The sequence below is a fragment of the Rana temporaria genome, chromosome 4, assembly GCF_905171775.1.
Source record: "Rana temporaria chromosome 4, aRanTem1.1, whole genome shotgun sequence".
Classification (NCBI taxonomy): domain Eukaryota; kingdom Metazoa; phylum Chordata; class Amphibia; order Anura; family Ranidae; genus Rana; species Rana temporaria.
Window position 1 is genome coordinate 173,893,886 of NC_053492.1, and position 26,354 is coordinate 173,920,239.

General features: G+C 38.2%; 1 protein-coding gene across 4 annotated transcripts in view; it reads left to right on the forward strand.

Moving 5' to 3' along the window:
- NLGN1 (neuroligin 1) overlaps nucleotides 1-13,897 on the forward strand; it is a 910,902-nt gene extending 897,005 nt beyond the window's left edge. For all 4 annotated transcript variants that reach the window (XM_040349387.1, XM_040349386.1, XM_040349388.1 and 1 more), the window contains 3 exons: nucleotides 26-238; nucleotides 6,593-7,382; nucleotides 11,378-13,897. In XM_040349387.1, coding sequence (XP_040205321.1) covers nucleotides 26-238; nucleotides 6,593-7,382; nucleotides 11,378-12,194 — 1,820 coding nt within the window. In that variant the 3' untranslated portion in view covers nucleotides 12,195-13,897. The remainder of the gene's footprint in view (nucleotides 1-25; nucleotides 239-6,592; nucleotides 7,383-11,377) is intronic.
- The last annotated feature ends 12,457 nt before the right edge of the window (nucleotides 13,898-26,354 follow it).

Below are 26,354 nucleotides of genomic sequence, written 5' to 3' on the forward strand. Positions count from 1 at the left end.
TTATTTTTTGTTTGTTTCTTTGCAGGTTTCTTAAGCACTGGTGACCAAGCTGCAAAGGGAAACTATGGACTCCTTGATCTTATCCAAGCCTTAAGATGGACTAGTGAAAACATTGGGTTTTTTGGGGGTGATCCTTTAAGAATAACAGTATTTGGATCTGGTGCAGGTGCATCATGTGTGAATCTGTTGACTCTGTCCCATTATTCAGAAGGCAACCGTTGGAGCAATTCCACCAAAGGTATAATACAGGTTTTATTTGTATCACTATTGGCTTGTCTTGCATGTTGCCACACTGCTGTAACCGTGCTTGGCTTTCACAAATGTGTACAGAGCATCATCACTTTTTTGTTTGTTTTGACATTCCTATGCATGGTTAAGTGCTGGTGAATGACATGTTCATATTTACTGTACAAACTTCCAAGGACAGCTTAAGAATACTTGTACATTGTGAGCACATTTACAAAAATCATGTTTTTCCTTAAAGGTGTTTTTTGGAAAAGATCCAGTGAACTGTACTAAATGAGGTCAATTGTATTCTGTCATTCTTCATTGGCAAGTTTAGCTTCTCACAAGAAACTCTGCCTTGTAAAAGCAAAATACAATTTTATTTTAATGGTTGATGCTCAAAAAACATTATCTAGGTTAAAAGAGGAGTTTCACGATAACACACACTCACTGAAAATTCATGAGTTGAATTTATTACTGTCTCTGAGAAGTAGGTTTAAATGTTTTGCATGCATGATTCCAAATTGTCAAAGCCTTCAACTCTGAGTCATATTTTATTTTACTTTTAGTTATTTTTCCCTTGTCCTTTTCAGTTCCACCCAATGAAAAGAATAAAATTGTTTTCCTGCATACTTTATGTAAAATAGGGAAACAGATAGGCATTTTTTAAAAATGGTCAACGCTCTGTTAAGTGTGAATAAAGCATGAAACATTGGTTTTATATATTTGATAAAGGTATAAAAATGTGTAAAAAAATAATTGCAACACATTTTATTCAGATCGTGTTTTATAAATGCAAGCAATATGTTCATAAATGATCTTAATCAGATAATAATGTTGTTATTGAAATACATTATTAATAAAGTAAAAATATATTAACCCCTTCATTGCCACATAACACATGTATTAAAGTGTCTAAGAAGAGGACTTTAATCTTGGGCACTGCATATATGTGTTCCTCTGTTTGTGCTGGAATGATGCCAGCACTAAGACCAAGGTGATTAGCTTTTACAGCAATCAATCACTCTGTAGCCCGACCCTGTGTTGTATCTCCTCAGTAAATAGAAGAAACAAAAGACTTCTCTAATAAGGAGGAAAATATAAAATGCATCCTCCTTGCTAGAGGGGAAGTCTTCAACCCTTTAACGCCGTCACCTCCCGTCCCTTTAAGGGGTTTCTGATGCTGGGAGGTGGGACGGGGTTTATGATCATGTGACCACTGCTACTTGCTTTCCCTTAGGCACCAGTAACTATTCTGGGAGCACAGGTTTGTTTACATTTTGGTACACAAATATGGGACCTCTTAGCATCAAGGCCCACCACCAAGAGGCTGCAAATTTGCGTACTGTCAATGCTAAGAGGTTAAAGAAAAAAAAAGATTAACTAGACCAGGACTTGATATAGTATAGTAAGTGTTATTGTAAGTGTTAATGTCAGTGTAGGTGCCAGTGCTAGTGGTAGTGGCAGTTATTGTTGGTGTCAATAGCAGTTAGTGGCAGTTTCATGGAATGGCACTTAGTGTCAGCATTTGTATCAGTGTAAGTGTCAGTGAATGTGTCCATTTCAGTGCTAGCTAGTATCAGTGTTAGTGGCAGTTAGTGGCAGTGTTAGGGTGAGTGTGTTTTAGGTTAAAAAAAAAAAGTTTAATATTTAGTGTCAGTGAGTGTTGGTGTCAGTAAGTTAAAAAAGGGAAAATAAAATGCATACTATTGTTTCATGGCCCTACTATGGGTACAAAGAACACATAATGCAGACATACGCTATATTACCAAAAGTATTGTAACAGAGGAGAAATGTGGATGGTGGAGGCACGTAAACTGACCACAGTGTCAGGGCTCAGCAACCATGATAAATTGTTGTCAGTTTACATGGGGAGGACAGAAACAGGCAGGATCGGACAGGTTTTTTAATGCTTAGAGAGGGGCAGGTTAGACAGCACAAGCATCTATATTTAGATATAATTATACACAAGTGGACTATATTTGCTAATTAGGTGACTTATGAAGGCAATTGGTTACACCAGATTTTTCTTAGGGGTATCAGAGTAAAGGGGGCTGAATACAAATGTATTCCACACTTTTCGGATATTTATTTGTAAAAAAATTATATTCCACAGTTACAAGTTCCTCTCCCTCCACAGCAATGCTTTTTTCAGACAGATGAGAGTAATGACAAAAAAGCTCCCTGCTCCTCTGTCACAACCATCCTTGTTTTTTTCTGTTTATAACAGAAATTCTGCCAAGTATCTACAGTATATGAGAACAATAATATGCATACTCTGTTCCCTGTCACTTCCCACAGGCCCATCAATGTCTTCTTCTGCCTAACCTATACATTCTGCAAGTAGCTACATGAGAACAATGATGGGAATCTTCTTCTCCCTGTTACTGCCCCCACACACCTGGCCACCACTTCTTAGACTGTCATGTTCCTACCCACACACTATATGCATGAAGGCTGAGGATACTTGGGACAGGTAATTCCAAAGGGTACCCTGTCTATATCATGTACAAGCAGATCCTCTCGCAGGCAGATGATGATGTCACAGAAGATCAAAACAATAATTTCTCAACACAGGAACAAAATAAACATTCTTACTGGGAAATGTAGCAGAGTGGGAATGGAGGTTTGGAAGCAAAGCTATCTCAAACCCAGGGATCAACAATACATACGTATCTCTTTTACTGCTAACAATACTCAATGCTGCATGGTTACAGAGAACCGATTTGCTAGTCTACTGGTAATCTGACACTTCAGGGAGTGTTGATCTCCATTGTCAACTTCAGCTCTCACTGATTCCTTCTGCTGACCTCCATGTCATTACTCTCTTTTACACTGATGTGGAGGTCAATTGAAGCAAATCAGAGCTGTTGAAGAAACTTGGACTCCTTTTTGGAAGTGTCAGTGTCCCCGACAGATTTTGGGCAACCAGTTCTCTGTAGTAGAGCAGTGTTTGGTGGCACAGGCAGGAAGAAAGTTAAGTATTTAATTTATTCTCTACAGGTATGTGTTTTTCAGTAAAGGTTTTATTATGTGACATGGTCTTTTAATCATTTACCCTTTAATCCATCAGTCTCAGTGGTCATGGCAGAAGAACTTATCTTTGAAAATTACAAATGTACCCTAAGGTGTTCTGTGATTTATGGGTGTGCTATAGAACATCCCTTAATTTAGATATGCCTGCATCATAAAGAGCTTTTTGGCAAAGTACCTTAATGGTACAAATTAAGCTCTTTACAGGTCTTTGATATCTAGCTCCATAAAAAGCTACAAAAATCTAAAGTGACTTTGGAATTTTTACCAAAAGGAAATTATTAGTAAGACATATAATAACATGTGTCTAAAAAATAATTAAACTATAAAATATAATAAAGTTAGATTTCGTTAACACCAGTGTCTCTTATTTTTCCCTCCACTTCCTGTCCTGTAGACACAACAGAAAGTTAAAGGAGGAAATCTATCAAAGTGAGGTAGATTTCCTCTTAGATATCATCAGAAATAAAATGTCCCTTGCTTTTATCACAGTGACAGCTGAACATACTTGAGAGTTGTAAAACACTTTTAGGAAGAAGCCCAAATATTAATGTTTAAAGTTCTAAAACTGGGCATTGAAGTATAACTAAAGGTAAAACTTTGGTTTTGGATAAAGCGGGGAGAGACTAGAACCCCTGTCATGTTTTATTGCCATACGCAAAGATTAGTAAAATGTCCACAGGCACTTCAATAAGTACTTATGAATACTAAAGAAGTGCTACTGTCATTTCTTCATTATGACTAGCTTTCATATGAAAAATGGCATATGAGAAAAAAGAATGACAGATGGTGATAAAAGAGTCCAGAAAGACACAGGTGGTGATCCTATTGCGATATTGTAGATGTTCACCTCACACAAAAATCCTCAAGCCATGCGTCACACTCCCCTTAGGGGTTCTCACTCACCAGAAGGCAAAACATATCAAGCCTTAATATATTTTAGGTAACCGTCATCCACATCCTGGAGGGTGTCAGAGTTTTACAGCATCTCCCATAGGTACTTGGATAAAGAAAAAAGCTCCAAATAGTGTGGTTTCACTGTTCTATTATGTTTTATTGCTGTCTGTGCCCCCAATAGGGAGTTTTACACTCTCTATGTGTCCTGATTACCTTTAGCAATCATAAAAGAAAGTAAAAGACAGGAATGTAGATAAGGGGGATCAAGGATTGTTCAAACAAACCCTAGAGCATCCTGCCAAAAATGAAAAGCGTCTCTGTTCTGCTGCCTCACAAGTTGCCAGCACCACTACAACAGGCAGCACATCAGTCGGTAATGTGGGCAGAGAGGCTAATGCAGCAGGTCAGGTTTAGGGCACATAGGCACAGACACTCACACTGTTACGGCAAGGCTGTGCTAAGCTTCCAGCTGACAGATCTATTACCACCAGCACAGACACAGCAGGAGCGGGTGGCTCCTGAAGTCTCGCCCACCCACTGCCTCTACACTCTGTACTGTCACTTCCCATCTTGGAATTTGGAGGAGCTTGCCTTGGAGTGGAGAACATGCAAGGGCCAGATGGTAGCAGTGTAGCTGTTGCTGCTGAGGAGCTGAACCTCCCTCTTTCCCTTCCAGCTCGCTGCCTCAGAGATGATCATCACATACCACTTACCACTGCTGTGCTGCCATAGGGATAAGTTAGACTGTGGCAACTGGCAAAGTTATTTACTAATCACTGGGTTACAATTTTCCACTGCTTAGTACTGACAGTCTAGCCATGTTGTGGTGCTGACTGCAGGGTCAGAGGGCTGAGGGGTTACCTGTAGTATGTCTGCAGTCTCTGACCATCTCCTGTATCTTGTCTGCAGTCTCTGATCATCTCCTTTAGCATGCCTGCAGTCTGTGATCATCTCCTGTATTATGTCTGCAGTGTTTAACCATCTCCTGTAGTATGTCTGCAGTCTCTGACCATCTTCTGTAGTATGTCTGTAGTCTCTGATCATCTCTTGTAGTTTGTCTGCAGTCTGTAACCCTCTCCTGTACTATTTCTGCAGTCTCTGACCATCTCCTTTAGTACATCTGCAGTCTCAAATGAAAATAACTCAATGCTCCAGGTGTAACTGATATGCCCACCAGCAGTGGTCAAGGTAGATGCATTTCACACAACAGAAATGTGCTTAATCATTACCAGTCTTTGACCATCTTCCGTAGTATGTCTGCACTCTCTGACCATCTCCTGTATCATGTCTGCAGTCTCTGATCATCTCATGTAGTATGTCTTCAGTCTCTGACCATCTCCTGTAGCATGTCTGGCAGTAAATGATATGCACAACCCTTTGGGGTGTCAGAGGCTGCACCTGAAAACCTCATCAGTTAACCATCACTGGGATGCATACTCAAATCCAGCTGTTCTATTGGGTTGAGGTCAGGAGGTTTAGGAGTGTGTCTATGGTCCAGAATCATATTTTTGAGGTCAGGCACTGATGTTGAATGAGAAGGCCTGGCTTGCACGCTCCGTTCTAATTAACCCCAAAGGTGTTATATCAGGTGCAGGCCAGTCAAGTTTCTCCACTGCAAACTTGTTCATCCATGTTTTTATGGACCTTGTTTGGAGGACTGGTCCAAATTATTTGGTGGAGGGGGATTAAGGTATGGGGTTATTTTCAATGGATTGGATTTGGCCCTTTAGTTTCAGTGAAGGGAACTCTTAAGGCATCAGCTTGCTAAGACAATTTGGACAATTTCATGCTCCCAACTTTGTGGGAACATTTTGGGAATGGCTCCTTCTTGTTCCAACATGACTTCACACCAGTGAACAAACAAGGTCTATAAAGACATGGATAAGCGAGTTTGCGGTGGGAGAACTTGACTGGCCTGCACAGAGTCCTGACCTAAACCTGATATAACATCTTTGGGATACATTAGAGCAAAGACTGCAAGCCAGGTCTTCTCATCCACATCAGTGCCTGACCTCACAAATGTGATTCTGGAAGAATGGTCAAACATTTCCATAGACACACTCCTAAACCTTGGGGACAACCTTCCCAGAAGGCTTAAAGCTGTTATAGTGTGCAAAGCAAGACTGCAATGAAAGTTCATGTGCATGTAAATGCAGGCATCCCAGTACTTTTGGCAATGTAATGTAGCTTGTCTTTTTATTTTTGGACTAGAGTTCAGCTTTAATATAAATTAAGGGAAAATATACAGTAACTGATGTTATGTACACTTTAGTTGATTCCTCTGCAAAGGCAATTATTAAGCAGTGTCCACAATTTAATAAAATGTATGCATGTAATAAACTTTAATGTTTTTTGAAGGTTTTCTTCCTTAAATGTTAGTTAATGATGATTATTGGTCTTATACAATTACAATAAATGTAATTTTTTTTTTATATAGGACTTTTTCAAAGGGCAATTGCACAAAGTGGAACCGCTCTTTCTAGTTGGGCTGTAAGTTTTCAGCCTGCCAAATATACCCGGATATTAGCAACAAAAGTTGGATGCAACATGACTGATACAGTAGAATTAGTGGAATGTTTGCAGAAAAAGCCTTACCGAGAACTTGTTGACCAAGACATACAGCCAGCAAGGTATCACATAGCTTTTGGACCAGTAATTGATGGGGATGTTATTCCTGATGATCCTCAGATACTGATGGAGCAAGGTGAATTCCTAAACTATGACATAATGTTGGGTGTCAATCAAGGAGAAGGATTTAAATTTGTAGAAAGCATTGTGGATCATGAGGATGGAATTTCTGCAAGTGATTTTGACTTTGCAGTTTCAAATTTTGTGGATAACTTGTATGGATATACAGAAGGAAAAGATATAATGAGGGAAACTATAAAATTTATGTATACAGATTGGGCAGATCGACATAACCCTGAAACAAGAAGAAAAACATTGTTGGCATTGTTCACCGACCACCAATGGGTTGCACCAGCAGTAGCAACTGCGGATTTGCACTCCAACTTTGGTTCTCCTACATACTTCTATGCCTTTTTCCATCATTGCCAATCTGATCAAGTGCCTGCTTGGGCAGATACAGCTCACGGAGATGAGGTTCCTTATGTTTTTGGGATTCCCATGATTGGACCTACAGAGTTATTTCCTTGCAATTTCTCCAAAAATGATGTTATGCTCAGTGCAGTAGTAATGACATATTGGACAAACTTTGCAAAAACTGGGTAAGTAACATTCTTTTTGCAAATTTACTCTTTATAGTTTGTGTTATTAAGAGTTTGTTATTAATATCTGAACACTTTGCCATTAGCCAATTCATTAACTTTGAATTTAGTGGATGAGCTAAAATTCGGACTGAAAAAACACTGTCAACATGCACGCAAATTCAGGTCAAGCCTTTTTATTAAAAGTTTTTGTTAACCCCCCAAAAAAATGCAGATCCTGCTCCATTAAAGTAGATTACACAGCACAGCGCTTGTGCTGTGTAATCTGCCCCCTCTAAACTGTAAAAAAAATGAACTCGCCACTTCCTGTATGCCCTCTCTAAACCCACCATGAAAATCAGAACTGCTCTGCTTTGATCACCGTGGTCTGATTGTGTCCCTGCATCATACATATATGTCCCCTCTGCTCTCCTCTCTCCCCCTCTCCTTCCTGCCTGTCTCTGGCCCGACACCCGCCGCTATTCTTGTAAAATAAAATGCAAACAATTTCACTGCCAGCCTTTCTATTAGAGGCTGGCAAAGCATACTGTGTCAGTAGTTTTAAAAAATTAGCTGTCTTCAGGCCGGTCACATTATTTTCGGACACTTTCCTGCTACATGGCTTCTGCGGAGGAGATGAACGGACACGTAATCTACCTGCCTGATGTCAGAGGGGCCCTCTTGCAGAGCAGTCTATCTGAGCTGTAAAGCGGCCACGAGTGATGTGACTGGCCTGAAGACAGCTCAAATTAGGTATTTAGAATGCTATTTTTTTAAACTACAGACACATTGTGCTATGCCAGCCTCTAGTAGAGTAGGCATGTGAAAAAGGGAACAATTAGTTTTGTTTCCTTTTAATTTGTTATTTAATTAATTTCGTTAAGTTAGATTTGTTACATGTGTTAAATTCGTTTTCGGAATTCGTTCGTTTTCGAACGAATTTCGAAAAATCCGGTCAAATTTGAAAATATTTCGACCGTTTTCGGAATTAATTTGTTTTCGACCGAATTCGTATGCATCCAAATGTCCGAATAATGAAAAATTTGTCCGAATTTCGATTCGGAACGAAACGAAATGCACATGCCTATAGTAGAGGGATTGGCATAGTTTTTTATAGATGGGTTAACAAACCCTTTAACTACTACTTCATAATAACTCACACACACACACACGCACATATAAATCTATACAGTGTATGTATGTATATATATACACACATATATATATATATATATATATATATATATATATATATATATATATTTCATTGATGTTATGTTATATAACAGAAAGTTTACTACAGTAGAAGCAGCAACTTGGCATCAGCCAATCATGATTGTAGGTATGCACATGGACATAGGGCAGGGTACTGCCACTTCTTTGTACAAGTTTTGACCAAAAACTATACATTTGACAACATTACACTAGTGTCATTGGTTGAAACTGTATTACTTATCCTGTTGAACTAAATTATGTATTACTGTTCAGAAAGTTCATGCCATATTTAAAAACATAAAAAAAAAATGAACATCACATTGTTTTAAATAGCCTGACCTGATCCTCCATCACATTTTTGCAGAGCAGTTACTTTTTAAATACTTTTAATTCAATGATTGGTATTACCTCCTTCCCAACTGCAATCTGTAGATTAATGTACCTTTGCAAAATGCCCCGTGTAGGGGTTACATTAATTTACATTTCCACTTTAACAGCTTGTACCTGGCTGCCAGTTTTCCAACTGGGCTTTCACTGATGATCTGGTCCCCACTGATGATTGAAACTAATCAGCATACGTTCCAATCATGTATTTACCAGTTAGTGTTAGTTACTAATCGCTTTCTTTGTAAACATATGTCACTGATTCTCTGTACACAACAAAAATATATTTAAAAGAAGACAGTACTCAAAATAATAATTGTATGTCCTTTAAAAACAGCTAGGCTGATTTGTCATACAGTTATTCCAAGTTACCCGATGCATAGTGACACTGCTAAACATGGTCTGGACATCTAGGCATCAATGCCCTTTGGTCACATAAACCAATAAAACCCCTACACTACAATTTACAGCAAACTAGGCTGGGTTTATCGTGGCTGCAGTTACTTTAATTAGCTTGATCATTTACTAATTAAATGGAAACTATTATGTTGTGTTACATTCTTATATAAATGGGGTATTGAGTGATGTAACAACTTCAGGCAATGTATGTGATAATTTGGTATTCTTAGGCACTTGATCAAATTATTATTGGAAGTTCCTGTTATTGTGCAACGAGTCTGCTGCAATAATTGATTAAAAACAAAGTAGTTCCATACACAATTGTTACCATCCTTTTTCTGTGTTTCTGATTCGTCATTTGCTTGCAATTTTTTTTGTTGCATGACAATGTATACAAAAACCATAAAATTTCCCACTCAAAGTAGTATGTTCTCTCCTTTCCATACAACGTGAACCTTTGCACCCCAGATGTTTTGGAACTACATTTCCCATGATGCTCAACTACACAGCAAAGTGCATGACTGCACTATGATCTAAATATTTTTAATGTGCTAATTTGGAAAAAAAATAAGTGACTTCTAATGTTTAAAAAGAACCTGACCTAAAATGTTTTAAGGTGACAAAGGTGCTGATGTTCAATAATCTGTGTTAGTCTAATCAATCCCAGTATTGCTAAGGAAACCCTTTGAATCCTAGGCCAAGACTTTACATAGAAGCTCAACTTATACCCAAATCAAAAGTAAGACTAGCCCCATTCTTACCATAAGTCACATCCCTGTCTTTCAGCTGTTAAACAGCAGAGTTTCTACTGATTTTACAGTAGGTGTGGCTTGTGCTGTGAAGCAAATTCAAATATATAATAATTTACAATTATTGTCCAACTTTCAATCTTTGGTATTTTTTATCAGAAAGGATACATTTAAAATATATATTAATAATTTAGCATTTTAACTTGTTTTAAGGTATATCGTATCCCAACATTTCATATTCCTGATATGTGTCTGTTTTACCCTGTAGTTGTGTTAAAGTATCATGTTCTCTTTGTATTGCTACCTGGTGTTCCTGCCAGCCTCCCTTCCCAATTTAAACTGACACAAGAGTACATCCATTACAGCAGGGTCAGTTTTATGTCTGTGGTGGCAGAACAACCTGCCTGTCCTCCAAAAGCCAAGACTTATGCTGACCCCCCACCCCCTGCACAGCTAATCTCTGGAAAGATTAGTGTACTGCTGTTTATTCACCCCACCTCTCCAAGCCAAGCCCCTTATAGAACTGAGAACAGATTATGTGATTACTCTTTAAAAATAAAAATACATTGTTTGCCTTTCATTTCTATTTTAAACTGATTGGGTTGTTTTTTTAAGGTAAGGGTTCACATACTTTAACTGTGTGTTTTATTGTGTACTAAATTTAGCAACAATGCCTAAAAGGGTAAGAATACCCCAAACAAAATCTAATACTGTATATTGAAGTTTACCAGTCCTTAGATGTGGTGGTTGCATTCGTTTACAATTTTGAATTTTTTTTTTCCTTTTTTATACTACAGGAAATTGTTAGCACATTAGTTTAGTACCTGGACTATCATAACATTCTTTCATAGTATCTTAGATTGTCACAGAGACTTAGTTAGACTCTTCAGTTAATTTTATTAACAGGCCCTCAACTGTTGATATCATTGCCCGCTGAAGGAAATTCCTATCTGACACACATCAGCACTGCTCTCTTCATGTTTGATGATCATGCTCATAGCCAAAATGCTAAAAACAGATTTATTATTCCGAAATTCTTAAAGAGTTTTAATTTTTGCCATGTAGCCTTAGTAAATCAAAATTATTCTTGGCAAGAAAAATAGTACAAATGTTTAGGATGTTTCTTATTACATTAGCCTCAGTTGTGCTACTGGATTTTCAAGAAAGCTAAATGTTGGCTTTAATCATGTTAAACAGTGGATGTTGAACAGTTGTATGTAAATAAATATTTATCCCATATTGATATGCTACATGTTGTTTCTGTTTTAGAGATCCAAATCAGCCTGTACCACAAGACACAAAATTTATCCACACAAAGCCAAATCGCTTTGAAGAAGTTGCATGGACTAGATATTCACAAAAGGACCAATTATACCTCCACATTGGATTAAAACCCAGAGTTAAAGAGCATTATAGGGCTAATAAAGTTAATCTTTGGCTAGAGCTGGTTCCACATCTTCATGTTATTAATGACCTCACTACAACAAAAGGGCCATCTACAGACATCACTTCTACGCAAACAAGGAAACCTCCTCTGCCTGTAACCTCAGCTATTCCAACAATAAATGAAGATACATTTAAGCAACAGCCTAGTCCATTTTCATTGGAAAGAGATTATTCTACTGAATTGAGTGTCACTATTGCTGTTGGGGCATCTTTGCTTTTTCTCAACATCTTAGCTTTTGCAGCACTATATTACAAAAAGGACAAAAGGAGACACGATGTGCATAGGAGATGTAGCCCTCAACGTACTACTACGAATGACATAGCCCATGCACAAGAAGAGGATATCATGTCTCTTCAAATGAAGCACACAGACTTGGACCATGAATGTGAATCTATCCATCCTCATGAGGTTGTCCTCAGAAATGCCTGCCCTCCGGACTACACTTTAGCAATGAGAAGGTCCCCAGATGATATTCCATTAATGACCCCCAATACTATAACAATGATCCCTAATACCATACCAGGGATTCAACCTATACATGCCTTTAATACTTTTACTACGGGACAAAATAACACACTTCCCCATCCCCATCCACATCCACATCCGCATCCACATTCACATTCTACAACCAGAGTATAGCCAGACTAGATGGAAAACAGACTCTATTTTTGATGTATTACAGTAGTTGACCTTACTGGGAATTTCTTGGATTTTCAAACTTGCAAGACTTATGCTATTTAAACGTTGAAAATTACAATGTGCATACTGCATATACATATCAAACTTTTTGGATTTTTGAAAAAAATATGTAAATATTCAAAGTGGACAAAAGCAACAATTGAAACAATTGTTGTCAATATTTCCTGTTTTTTAATTCATGTTCAACTTTTTTTTTCTTTTTTTAGGATTTATGTTACAAATTGGCTTTAGGCATGTGCTTCACAAAAAGAGAGGACAAAGACTTTAAATGTATTTATATGCACAAGGGACTCACTCATGGAATGTCTGATCTTTTTCACCTTTTTTATTTTAAAACTGTTTTACTGTGTAGATCATATATAAGTGCACAAAGCACCGATGCTGTTAAGGCCTTAATTTGGCCCCATTCTATTAACTGCCAATTGAGCAAAGAGTTTTAAGTCCTGGCAGGTACAATATTATCACTTAAGTGCTGTCACTATCAAATGTGGGAATAAAGGAAACGATATTTTTAGCACGAAGTGCATGATAATTTGTATGCTTGGTGGCTGCGCTGCTGATTAAGCCACAATTAAAGTTGTTCTCATCACATTAAAGTTTTTATACCAGATAACTACATCGATTGGCAAACCTCAGGATGATTTTTAGAGGGGAAGAATAAGTAATTGAAACTCAGTAATTCAATGTATTGTCCTCTGCATTGAGCTAGAACTGAAAGGTACATTGCAAGTTAAAAATGGAAGTGAAAAACTGGTGCAAAATCCCAAAGGATATGTGTATTTAAATTTTTACTATAGATTGTGCTAATTCTAAACAATTTCTAGAAAACAGGTTCAGTTTCATTTAGTATAGTTGACATATGATGTTGGTGAGTAACAATGTGTCCAAAGAAAAATTTGAGTTATTTTCCCACTACTGAAATTTTTTAAAATATTTTTTCTCATGATGCATGTCCACAAGTGTTCAAAATGAATTTTATTCTACATCACTGTAAATTTATTTATATATTGATGTTACCTCACAGCAGTATTATCGGTAAAATGTATACATATGTAGATACAAAGAATACACTATAATGAAGGGTGCCAACAGGATTTATAAACCCAGTTCTGGGTCTGTAATTTTTTACTAATACTATCCAGTCACAAAAGTATTAATTTCCCTATTGTTTATCAGGAAAATATTTATCACAGTCTTTTCAAGGTGTTTGTATATGTAACAGATGTACATTTATATGGAAAATGATAAAGGTGGAGTTAAGAGCACATCACTAAGAAATACTTTTCTCTCTTACCTGTATATTTCTAATAGAAAACAGTTAATGCGCTTTTTCTTTTTTCCCTTATTATTTTCTTTTCCTTTTTTTTTTTTACATTTTTCAAAATTATTAGTAATTTTGATAGTTTGTAAGATAATGCAAATACGTTTCTCTGACAAACTAACTGCAGTAACTTTCTTTTCAGTTACTCTTTTTCAAGAATAAAAGCTTATTACACACAGAAATTGTAATTACTTAATGAAAATTACTTTGTACTTCTTGACTAGCATACTGGTCATTGAGTGAAATAAAAATAATCTGGATAACCAATATTATTCCAATGCTGAAAAGATGACTTTGCTCATTAAAGAGCCATTTTGTTGACTATTGTTTTGTCATTTGTTTACAGTTTAGTGCCGAATATACCTCAAGAAATTAATAATATCACATGATATGTAGTTGTTTTCCTTAGATATTCCTAAAATATTAACAAGGTCCATACAAACTATTTGATTTCTGTTTAACCACAATATCTGTAAATAAATATGGAAAAATACTGATGGGTTCTAAAACAAAAATAAAACTCAAAAAGGTAAAAGTAGGTTGCTTCTTGTAACACATAAACTTATATTTTTATTTTATTTTTTTGTTTGTTTAATTAGAAAAAAAATAACTTGGTAATGTGTGAGCTGTCTGGTGAGCTACACTACTACCAGAATCCAGAATATGCTCAGGTGGGGTTTGTTTACTAAAGTATTAGATGTTGTTTGCTAAGCAACATACAGTACAGACCAAAAGTTTGGACACACCTTCTCATTCAAAGAGTTTTCTTTATTTTCATGACTATGAAAATTGTAGATTCACACTGAAGGCATCAAAACTATGAATTAACACATGTGAAATTATACGTAACAAAAAAGTGTGAAACAACTGAAAATATATTTCATATTCTAGGTTCTTCAAAGTAGCCACCTTTTGCAGCAGACACATCTCTAGGACTGTTAAGAGGAGACTGTGTGAATCAGGCCTTCATGGTAGAATATCTGCTAGGAAACCACTGCTAAAGAAAGGCAACAAGCAGAAGAGACTTATTTGGGCTAAAGAACACAAGGAATGGACAATTGACCAGTGGAAATCTGTGCTTTGGTCTGATGAGTCCAAACTTGAGATCTTTGGTTCCAACCCCTGTGTCTTTGTGCGACACAGAAAAGATTAATGTATGGACTCTACATGCCTGTTTCCCACCGTGAAGCATGGAGGAGGAGGTGTGATGGTGTGGGGGTGCTTTTCTGGTGACACTGTTGGGGATTTATTCAAAATTGAAAGCATACTGAACCAGCATGGCTACCACAGCATCTTGCAGTGGCATGCTATTCCATCCGGTTTGCGTTTAGTTGGACCATCATTTATTTTTCAACAGGACAATGCCCCCAAACACACCTTCAGGCTGTGTACGGGCTATTTGACCAAGAAGGAGAGTGATGGGGTGCTGCGCCAGGTGACTACCTCTTGAAGCTCATCAAAAGAATGCCAAGAGTGTGCCAAGCAGTAATCAAAGCAAAAGGTGGCTACTTTGAAGAACCTAGAATATGAAATATATTTTCAGATGTTTCACACTTTTTTGTTATGTATAATTCCACATGTGTTAATTCATAGTTTTGATGCCTTCAGTGTGAATCTACAATTTTCATAGTCATGAAAATAAAGAAAACTCTTTGAATGAGAAGGTGTGTCCAAACTTTTGGTCTGTACTGTAAATGCTAACTTAGCTTAGTAAACCCAGGAAAGCTGTGTTCAGTTTTGTATACAGTACAATGGGTTTTATTCACAAAACCAGTTTGTATGCAGTACATCAATGTCTTTTTCCTAAATATCGCATGCGATCCTGCAACTGCCATTCACTAACGTTTTGTGGTATTTATTGCATAATGCTCAAAACTGTCAGTAAATACTGCATCAAAAGTCAATTCACAGAAGGAAATAAACAATTAAATGAATGTGGTAATTAAGTAGTGGTCCAGGCATGTGGTTATTAAGGAATGTAAAAATAGGCAATTTTGAGTAGTCTCTGCCTTTTTGGATCAGTTCTCTCAACAGTAATGCATAGATACCTAAATATGGAAATAATCAGGGTTGATTTACTTAACTACTTCTCACCTGGCCAATGTACATAAACGGTTGGGTGGGAGCTTCACTTTTCTGAGTGGACATACCGATCCTGTAATGGCTATGATCACAGGACACAGCCAAGACGGGATCGGCATATGGGCGATGTGATTGGCACTGATGGCTGTGTCCAGTCACAGTCTTCACAAGTATAAACCTAGACACATGTCTCTGTGTCAGTTCTCCCTGCTGAGATCAGTTAGAGCTCAGTGTGGGGGGGATTCTGCAACCTCTGTGACATATTTGTGTGATGATTTTACATCAATCACCACTGCCTCTGTCCCAATAAACATCTGTCACAGTGCCCCCATAAACATCTGTACCAATGCACAAAACATCTGTCACAGTGCCCCATCACATATGTACCAGTGTACAAAATATCTGTAATTGTCCCATCACATCTGTACTAGTGCACAAAACATCTGTCAGTGTCCCATCACATCTGTAAAAGTGCACAAAACATCTGTCACAGTACCCTGTCACATCTGTACCAGTGCACACAACATCTCTCACAGTGCCCCCAATAAACATCTGTACCAGTGCACAAAAACATCTGTCACAGTGCCCCGTCACAGCTGTACCAGTGCACAAAACATCTGTCACAGTGTCGCCATGAATATCTGTATCAGTGCAAAACACATCTGCAATAATGCAATAGTGTTCCATTGTGACATCAACATCTGTCAGTGTCCGCCGGTGCACAAAAATATCTGTTAGTGTACCAGAGCGAGAGCAAAAATTTTAGCACCAGACCTCCTGCGTAACTCTAAACTGGTAACCAATAAACGCTTATAAAGTGTTGACTATGGAGATTTTTAAATACTGAAGTTTGGCGCCATATCACAAACGTGCACAATTGTAACGCATGACATGTTTGGTATCTATTTACCCAGTGCAACACCATATTTTACATTTTACCAAAAATGTGGGTATTATATTGTCTCTGTGTGCATTGAAATTCATTAAAATGTATTTATGCGATAGTATGTAAAATTGCGTTAGAAAAACTGCTGCGCAAATACCATATGACATAAAAATTAGCAAAACCCACCATTTTATTCTCTAGTGCATCTGCTACAAAAGTATATAATGTTCGGGAGTTCCAAGTCATTTTCTAGCAAAAATACAGATTTTTACTTGTAAATAAAAAGTGTCAGAATAAGATATGGTCTTAAAGTAGTGGCTGAAGTATTCCTTGGATGTTGTGCATCTCCACGTGGCCAGGCTGTGAAAAAGTCTCACACATGTGCTATCACCATATTTAGGACAGGTAGCAGAATGTGTTTTGGGGTGTAGTTGCAAGTATGCCTATGTCACATGTGTTAAAAAACTTGTTAAAAAAAAAAGATTTTCTTAAATGTGTGGGAAAAAATTACAACTTCAAAAAACTTGTCATGCCTCTTACTAAATACATTGGACTGTATACTTTCTAAAAAAAGGGGAATTTGGAGGGTATTTGTCTTGACTTGTTAGGGCCTCAAGAAATGAGATAGGCCTTCAGTACATCAAGTGTGATCGATTTCCAATACTTGGTACAATAGCTTGTAGACTATAACTTTCACACGGACCAAATAATATACACTGATTTGGGTAATGTTTACCAAAGAAATGTAGCAGTATAAATTTTGGTCAACATTTATGAAGAAAATTACTTATTTGCTAAATTGTATAACAAAAACTAACAAAAGTGTATTTGTTTTCAATTCTTTAGTTGGCAGGGCAAAAAATAAAAATCCAAATGGTGATTGAATACCATCAAAATAAAACTCCATTTGTGTGAAAAAAATAGAATTTGGGTACAGTGCTGCATGACTGAGTAATTATCATTCAAAGTGTGACAGCACTGAAAGCTGAAAATTAGCCTGAGTAGGAAGGGGGTGAAAGTGCCCAGTATTAAGGTGGATAAAGTAAAGTGAAGTGGCGCTTACTCGAATTAATCTAATAGAAATAATTAATATATAACCAATGTTCATGTGTAAATAAACAATTCCCTTAGTGCATGTAAACAAATGCAAATAAAGTGCAAATGAACAATACCCTTAGTGCATGTAAACAAATATAAATAAAGTGCAAATTAACAATACTCCATCAGTGTGAGGCCTCGTACACACGATAGGTTAACCAGAGGACAGCGGTCTGATGGACCGTTTTCATCGGTCAAAACCGATCATGTGTGGGCCTCATAGGTTACCATCAGTTAAAAAAAAGCCAACTTGCTTTAAATTTAACCGATGGATTCCTAACCGATAGGTCAAAACCGATCGTTAGTAGGCATGACCATCGGTTAAAAATCCAGGCATGCTCAGAATCAAGTCGACGCATGCTTGGAAGCATTGAACTTCATTTTTTTTCAGCACGTCGTTGTGTTTTACGTCACCGTGTTCTGACACGATCGGTTATTTAACCGATGGTGTGTGGGCGCGACGGACCATGAATCAGCTTCATCGGTTAACCGATGACAATGGTCCTTCAGACCGTTCTCATCGGATGGACTGATCGTGTGTACGAGGCTTTAGGGTGCTAAAATCAATCAAAAAAATGTGCAGCAATACTGTGTAAAGTAAAACAATACTCCTTCAATTCCTTCTGTGCAAATGAGCAAATGCAAATGAGGGTGCTAAAATCAAGCAAAAAAATGTCCAGCAATACTGTGCAAAGTAAAAATAAAAATTAATATAAAAATAAAATTAAGTGAATATGTGCAATAAAAAACGTTCAGTGTAAAACAGACTTATGTGTAAGCAAGCAATTTAAAAAAACTGCCAAAAAAAGATCTCTGTGCTGGTAAATTTCTGAAACAGTAAAAGATGTGAATACAAATCCAAGTGCAAAATGCAAAGATCCACTTTAAGATGAAATAATCTCCAAATGCCAAGAAAAAGTGCAAGTGCTTCAATCTTGTGCAGGTGCCCTCTTTTCCCTCAGCCTCTCACCTCATCTGGCTTAAAAATAAGCCTTTCTGATAACCTCCAATGACTGAGTGATCGCTTTTCTTATTCAATCGACCACTATCAAGTTTGCCGTTTAGATGCTCGGGTAACATAGAGGGACTCCATAGTGTAGTAATTCAAATAAGCATTGATTTATTAAAGGTAAAAAACTTACAATTAAGATGATCACAAAACAGCATATCACAATGTGTATTCCAACTTCCGAACTCGGCCACGACCGGAAGTGATGTCATAGCAGCTCTGAACCCTGACTGCTCAACATCACTTTCTCAAATATTCGCAAGGCAGGGTGGACAAGTATTCTTACAAAGCTGTTAGTAGAGGGTGTTATCAATTTGAAGGTTTGACAGATGGATACCAGCGTGACACTTTCCAGAATATCAGAGAATGACAATGAGTATTCTCTAACAAGGAAAAACAGACCTGTCCAAAGATATAGCAATGACTGTGCCAAATATCACAGCAAAAATTACTTTAAAGTAGGGTTTCTCAACTAGGGTTTCTTCAGAGGTTACCAGGGGGAAACAAAGTATCAAAATGACAAACGTATATAAATACCCTTCTTCCACCAATAAAAAAAATACAATATTGTATATTTTATTGTTGGAAGAAGGGTATTTATAATTGTTTGTCGTGTTTGATAATATTTTCATTCAATATTTGACATGTTTAAAGATATTTTGTATTAACTTACTTACATTTTGTTGTTTTTGATATACCACATGTGTCATGTGAAAGCAATTTCTCTTTAACTGGTATTCTAGTCATCTTGTTTCTTTTTTTTAATACATATCCTGCAGAAACAGCACTAACTTAGTGGGTTGGCGTATTTCTATGGTTTAAACCATTTTACCTCTGTAATAGAAATAAAAACTGACAAGGGTTCTATTTTTTCTCCATTGTATCCATCCCAATGGATTTTCCATGAGGTAAAATACAGCATGATTTTATGCAATATATATCACATATTTCAACTAAATACTGCATGCCTATACCGCATAGTTATTTTTTTTTGAGAACTGCAAAAAAAAAAAATGAAAAATGGTATGAGCTATTTTACCGATATTTTAAAGAGGAAAATACCAGTTTGCTAATGTGTGAGCCCAGTATCATGTATAAGCAAACAAAAATGCTTGCATGTGATTTGATGACTGAAGGGAACACAGCTTAACCCAATTCACTTAGCCATTCAGTACTTTAACTATATATACAGTATCTCACAAAAGTAAGTACACCCCTCACATTTATGTTAATTCTGTATTATATCTTTTCATGTGATAACACTGAAGAAATTATACTTTGCTACAATGTAGTGAGTAGTGAGTGTACAGCTTGTATGACACTGTAAACTTTCTGTCCTCTTAAAATAACTCAACAGACAGCTATTAATGTCTAAACCACTGGCAACAAATGTGAGTACACCCTTAAGTGAAAATGTCTAAATTAGGCCCAAAGTGTCAATATTTTGTGTGGCCTCCATTATTTTCTGCACAGACTTCCCCCTCAACTAAACAGTAAAGAAAGACTTAAGCCTCGTACACAGGATCGGATATCTGATGGAATATAATCCGATGGATTTTTTTCATCGGATATCTGATGAAGCTGACTTTCATCAGTCTTGCCTACACACCATCAGTCAAAAATCTGACCGTGCCAAAACGCGGTGACGTAAAACACTATTAAATCGTGCTGATAAAAATTAAGTTCAATGCTTCCGAGCATGCGTCGACTTGAATCTGAGCATGCATGGATTTTTGAATCGATGGACTTCCACACAGATGATCGTTTTTTTCTATTTTTTTTATCCATAGGAAAAATTTAAAACATGTTCTATTTTTTTTCACCAATGGAAAACAAACCGATGGGGCCCACACATGATCGGTTTGTCCGATGAAATTGTCCTGTTTTCATTGGACAAATCGATTGTGTGTACAAAGCTTTACAGTTGCAAGTGTTTAATATTAAGCTACCATAACAATCTAACTTAAAATGTGCGTATGTGCGTGTGTATTTTTTTCTACCTTTGTAAGTCTATATTATTGGTATAGGTCTATGTTTCTCCCTAGAATGTCTGAATCCACTTACTGTTGGCTGACTTACTACCTCTGCTCGAAGTCTGTTCAAAGCATCAACTATTCTTTTGCCAGTAAAATGCTTTTGATTAATAATTTTAAGCTTTTCTCCTGGTGGCTAAAGTGCTTCAATGCTTTCTCCTTTCTGTAAAAAATCAAACTCTCACCAGATTTGTTCTTACCCTTAGCACATAAATGGGTCAAATAAGGCTCCATAGACAATTCCAGCTGTCCTTAATTCCTCCTTGTGGTCTATGCTTCTCCACTTTCTGCGCTCAACCTCCAAAATATGGGAGGAAAATCAAACTATATAGTGTAGAATGCTTCACAATAAACTCAATATATTAAATAATGTATAATTGCGGTTACATAAAGCCATAACCAAAAGTGCCTATCTCATCACCATGTGCCATCTCATTCCTGTGTCCTATCCCACATGCATATGTGTGCTTACCAAAACATACTGCCCTTCCAGCATCTGACTAGGCATAGCAAACTTTAAGGGCCAGATTCTCAAAGGTGTTACGACGGCGCAACACCATTAGCGCCGTCGTAACACCTCATCTGGCCCCGGGTATCTATGCGACTGATTCTCAGAATCAGTTTCGCATAGGTACCCATTAGATCTGACAAGCGTAAGGCTGTTACGCTGTCAGATCTTAAAAGTATATTTTTTTCCCGCCGCTAGGTGTCGCATCGTCGCTTTTCCCCGTCGTCTATGCAAATGAGGTAAGTACGGCGATTCCCGAACATACGCGAGGTCGACGCAGCGAATTAACGTCGTTTGCATAGCGTACCCGACGCGTAAGGTTGCCCCTGCTAATTAGCAGGCGCAACCAATGTTAACTATGGCCGTCGTTCCCGCATCGAATTGAATAAAAATTACGTCGTTTGCGTAAGACGTCCGTGAATGGCGCTGGACGCCATTTACGTATACATCTAGGCAAATGACGTTGGGGCGACGTCATTTAGCGCAATGCACGTCGGGTAATTTACCCGACGGAGCATGCGCAGTACGCTCGGCGCGGGAGCGCGCCTAATTTAAATGGTGCCCGCCCCATTTGAATTGGGCGGGCTTGCGCCGAGCAATCTAACGCTACATCACCGCAAGTTTACAGGTAAGTGTTCTGAGAATCAGGATGTAAACCTGTAGACCTGCGGCGGTGTAACGTATAGCTCATATATTACGCTGCCCAGGAGCAGCGCGAATGTATGAGAATCTGGGCCTAAATCTCCTTTTTTGCACTATTCATCCAAGTCATATAATCTCCCACAGACTAGCTAAAATTAAAAAAAGCCAACCGAAAATGTAAAAAACAACAGAGACAAAATGTATGTCAATAAATAAACATATTTTGTTCAAATCATATTATGACATGATTGAACTCCCATAAAATCATGATCCACAGTGCCAAATATCACTCTGCCCCATGCTCACTCTCCTCCTTGTGCAAATATACTCTTACCAGAATTACCATTCCATCTCAGAGCTATGCAGGAGCCACTTCAAAACACTCTCTCTCCCATTATTCTTTATGATCAGATAATCTCTCACAGGTTATTTGCAGTGTTTACATACAATTATAAAAAGGCAAAGACCCTAGTGCAATACAATTCAAAGAGATCCAATTTATTCATAAATGCTGAATCTACATGTAAATACCAGTATCCAAGATGGTGGATTAGGGACATCTGATTCTGGACCTGCATCTTACATCACTTGTGACACATTTCATCAATGGACTTTGAAAATGTTTTACCTGGTTAAAAAGACATTTAAAATGTTTAATTTATAGCACAATATATATAAAAAAAGATAAAGTACAAAACACTATACATTCATGTTAAAAGGAGAAAACCGATATGCGTGTCATTCCACACCTAGGAGTCTCCATAGTGTGTAAAAGGTACCCTGCCACCAGATAGTATTCTTAAGCTAAACACGTTTCAGTAATGCAGCTTTGGTACTTAATTTTGTTGCTTCTGGTGTCTTATTTACTGTTCTAATGGCTAAATCTTCTTCTAGTTGCTGTTTTTTTTCCCTCCCCAAGACAATATGTCACCAGACTCTCAGTACAACTGCCAACACAGCTTTATGAGAATTCTGTTGTCAGAGCAGAACCTATGTGCAGGAGTGTGCTTCTAGAGTAAAGCAGCAGCAGTATGTGCAGTTTCTACCCACTACTTTGCAGGCCGAGCTGCTGTCAGTTCAGTGAGTGTGTTTCCAGCCCATGCAGTAATGCAACTTCCGGTGATACCTATGTATAGCCATAGGTTAGACAGCTCTCTGTCTGCTAGGGCCACTGACATCATGTTCAGATGGCAGTGCCCTACTGCAGAAAGAGAGCTGTTTTTAACGCATGTTTAAGGCATGCATTTCACAGGGCATTACCTGGATGCCACAGACTAAAATGGCATTATCTGGCAACAGGGTTGCTTCAAAGCAGAACCAGACAGCATTGTACCAATGAATATTTTAATTATGCCCACACAAGGAATTATGTTTAATTTCAATAAAGTGATAGACAAAGTGTGTGTTGTTATTTCTTTATAATAGATTGGCATGCAGTACAAAGAACTCAGAGTTCATAGGGAAAAAAAATGAAAATATAGTTTTCATATAATTCAACCACCTTCAAGTACCAGACCGCCTCCCCCATCAGCCCTAGAGTTGTAGAATGGTCCCTTAAAGTCATGTGATTTTAGGGGTACTTTTTTCCCCCAGTCTAAAATTAACTTTAGATGTGTGGGACCTATATTAATAGCAAGAGGCCAGCACAGTCATGGATTTTTACATACTTAACCACTTAACAACCGCCCTATAGACAAAATACGTCTACAAGGCGGTTGCTTAACTCTGGGAGGGCGTCAATGTACGTCCTCCCAGAATCGCACTCCCGCGCGCCCTGTGGGGCGCGCACACGGGAGTCTCCGTGACCGCCGGGTCACCGGACCCGGCTGATCACGGATCACGGTAAATCGCCGCTGATAGTGGCGGTTTACCACGTGATCGCTCCGTCCGTCCGGAGCGATCACTAGTAAACAAACCGGCGTCATGTGATGACGCCGGTTCCTTCCTCTCCTCTCTGTACCGAACGGTACAGTGTGAGAGAGGAGAGGGGAGAGAGCGGAAGCAGCAGCAGCTGTGACAATACAAATACTCTGCAATGCCCCCATACTCTGCAATGCCCCGCAAAACTCCGCAATGCCCCACAATACCCCACAATACCCTGCAATACCCCGCAATACTCCGCAATACTCCGCAATACCCCGCAATACCCCCAGTTCTCCGCAATACCCCGCAGTACTCCGCAATACCCCGCAATACCCCACAATACCCCGCAATACCCCACAATACTCCGCAATACCCCGCAATACCCTGCAATACCCCACAATACTCCGCAATACCCCACAATACTCCGCAATACCCCACAATACTCCGCAATACCCCACAATACCCTGCAACGTCGTCTATGGGGATTTTTAAGTAGCGAAGTTTGGCGCCATTCCACGAGCGTGTGCAATTTTGAAGGGTGACATGTTGGGTATCTATTTACTCGGCGTAACTTCATCTTTCACATTTATGCAAAAGAATGAAGAAAAAATGCCAAATTTTATAACAGAAACAAAGAAAAATTTTTTTTTTTTACAGAATTTTCAGTCTTTTTTCTCTTATAGCGCAAAAAATAAAAAACCCAACGGTGATTAAATACCACCAAAAGAAAGCTCTATTTGTGTGAAAAAAAGGACGAAAATTTCATTTGGGTACAGTGTTGTATGACTGAGTATTTGTCATTCAAATTGTGAGAGCACCGAAAGCTGAAAATTGGTCTGGTTATTAAGTGGGTTTACGTGCCCAGTGGTCAAGTGGTTAAAGAATAAATTCACCTTCAGGAACATGTTACATGGTTTACCTATTTTCAGGGTGGAACATGTAACATGTTCCCTCTCCCGCAGTCTCTTGGGGATCTGCTGCCTCTGTGTGACAGAAGTACAGGGAGAAGTTCCCCGTACCCAACTGTCATGTTTCTAGAAGAGCGTGGGCATGTGGAGTTCTGTGAATGGCTGAAATACAAGTACCATCATCCTTTGCGGCTGTTGGCTTGTTGGTTCTCAATGAACTACCATGACGCTGTTGAGCACTATGGTAGTTAATTGATTCTTCCTGTCAGTGTAAAATTGCTTGCCCTTACAGACTTTGCAGGAGTCCTGCATGGCATGAGCAATGCTGATTGCTGGTAAAATGCCTTCCAGGCTCCTAAAAAAAATGTGTAAATATCAATTTTTTTACCTGCATTTATATATATATTTTTAAAAGGTGACCCTAACATTTTCAATCCTTTCATATTCATATGAAATGTTTATTTTTTCAAATAGAAATTTAATACAGGGTGCATCCAAGACTCTATCGCTGTATTTTTTTACTGACTTCAGATTTAAATTTTCTCTCTGAATCTGAGATTAAAGGGTCACTAAAGGATTTTTTTTTTAGCTTCCTTTACCTTACTGCAGTCCTGGTTTCATGTTCTCATTGTTCGTTTTTGCTTTGATGTTGCTGTAATTCCTCTCTGTTCTGGACACTTCCTGGTTGTCTGTTTCCTGATCACCACAGTACTGGGAGATTTTTCACTGTGGTGACTAATCAAGGAGGTGTGATTACTGTGTGTCTAAAACTCCTCAGCACCAATCCAGTTTCGTTTTGCAAAACCTTCACTGCCCTCTATTGGCTCTCTGGCTCTGTACATCAGAGAACCAGGAAACAACAGGAACAATGAAAATAAACTGTAGGTACATTATATGATTGGTTTTTATCTATTTTTAATCATTTTTAAAAGGAATCAGTTAACTATTATGTCTCTATACCCTGTATACAGTCATTTCAGCAAAAAACAAAAAAAATTCCTTTAGTGACATTTTAAGTTTATATACAATGTGCAATATTTTAAAATTGCTTGTCAAAAGACTAAAAAAATGTTTAAAAATAGTATGTTTAGTCCTGAGCATAATATAGAAAACATGTACTAAACACTAAAGGAACATGCATGTAAACCCTTATGCCGTGCACACACGATCGGAAATCCCGACAAGAAAAGTCAGACGTGACCTTTTGGATGGAAATTCCGACCGTGTGTATGCTCCATCGGACTTTTGCAGTCGGAATTTCCGCCAATAAAAGATTGAGAGCAGGTTCCTATCAGAAATTCCGATCATCTGTATGAAATTTTGACGTGCAAAAAAACACACATGCTCAGAATCAAGCAGAGGAGCCAAACTGCTTATTGAACTTCATTGATCTCGGCTCGTCATACATCTTGTATGTCACCGCGTTCTTGACGGTTGGAATTTCCGACAAGATTTGTGTGACCGTGTGTATGCAACACAAGTTTGAGCCAACATTCCGTCTGAAAAAAACATGGTTTTCTTGTCGGAATTTCCAATCGTGTGTATGCGGCATAACATTGAACTCTTATTTGTTCACTTTTGTTCTGTTAACTGCTTGCCGACCAGCCGCCGCAGTTATACAGCGGCAGGTCGCCTCTGCTGGGCGAGATCACATAGCTATACGTGATCTCTCCCAGCAGCCAATAGGGGCGCGCCCCCACTCGTCCCTGATCCTGGCGCGTGCCCAGCGGGCGCGATCGCCACCGGGCAC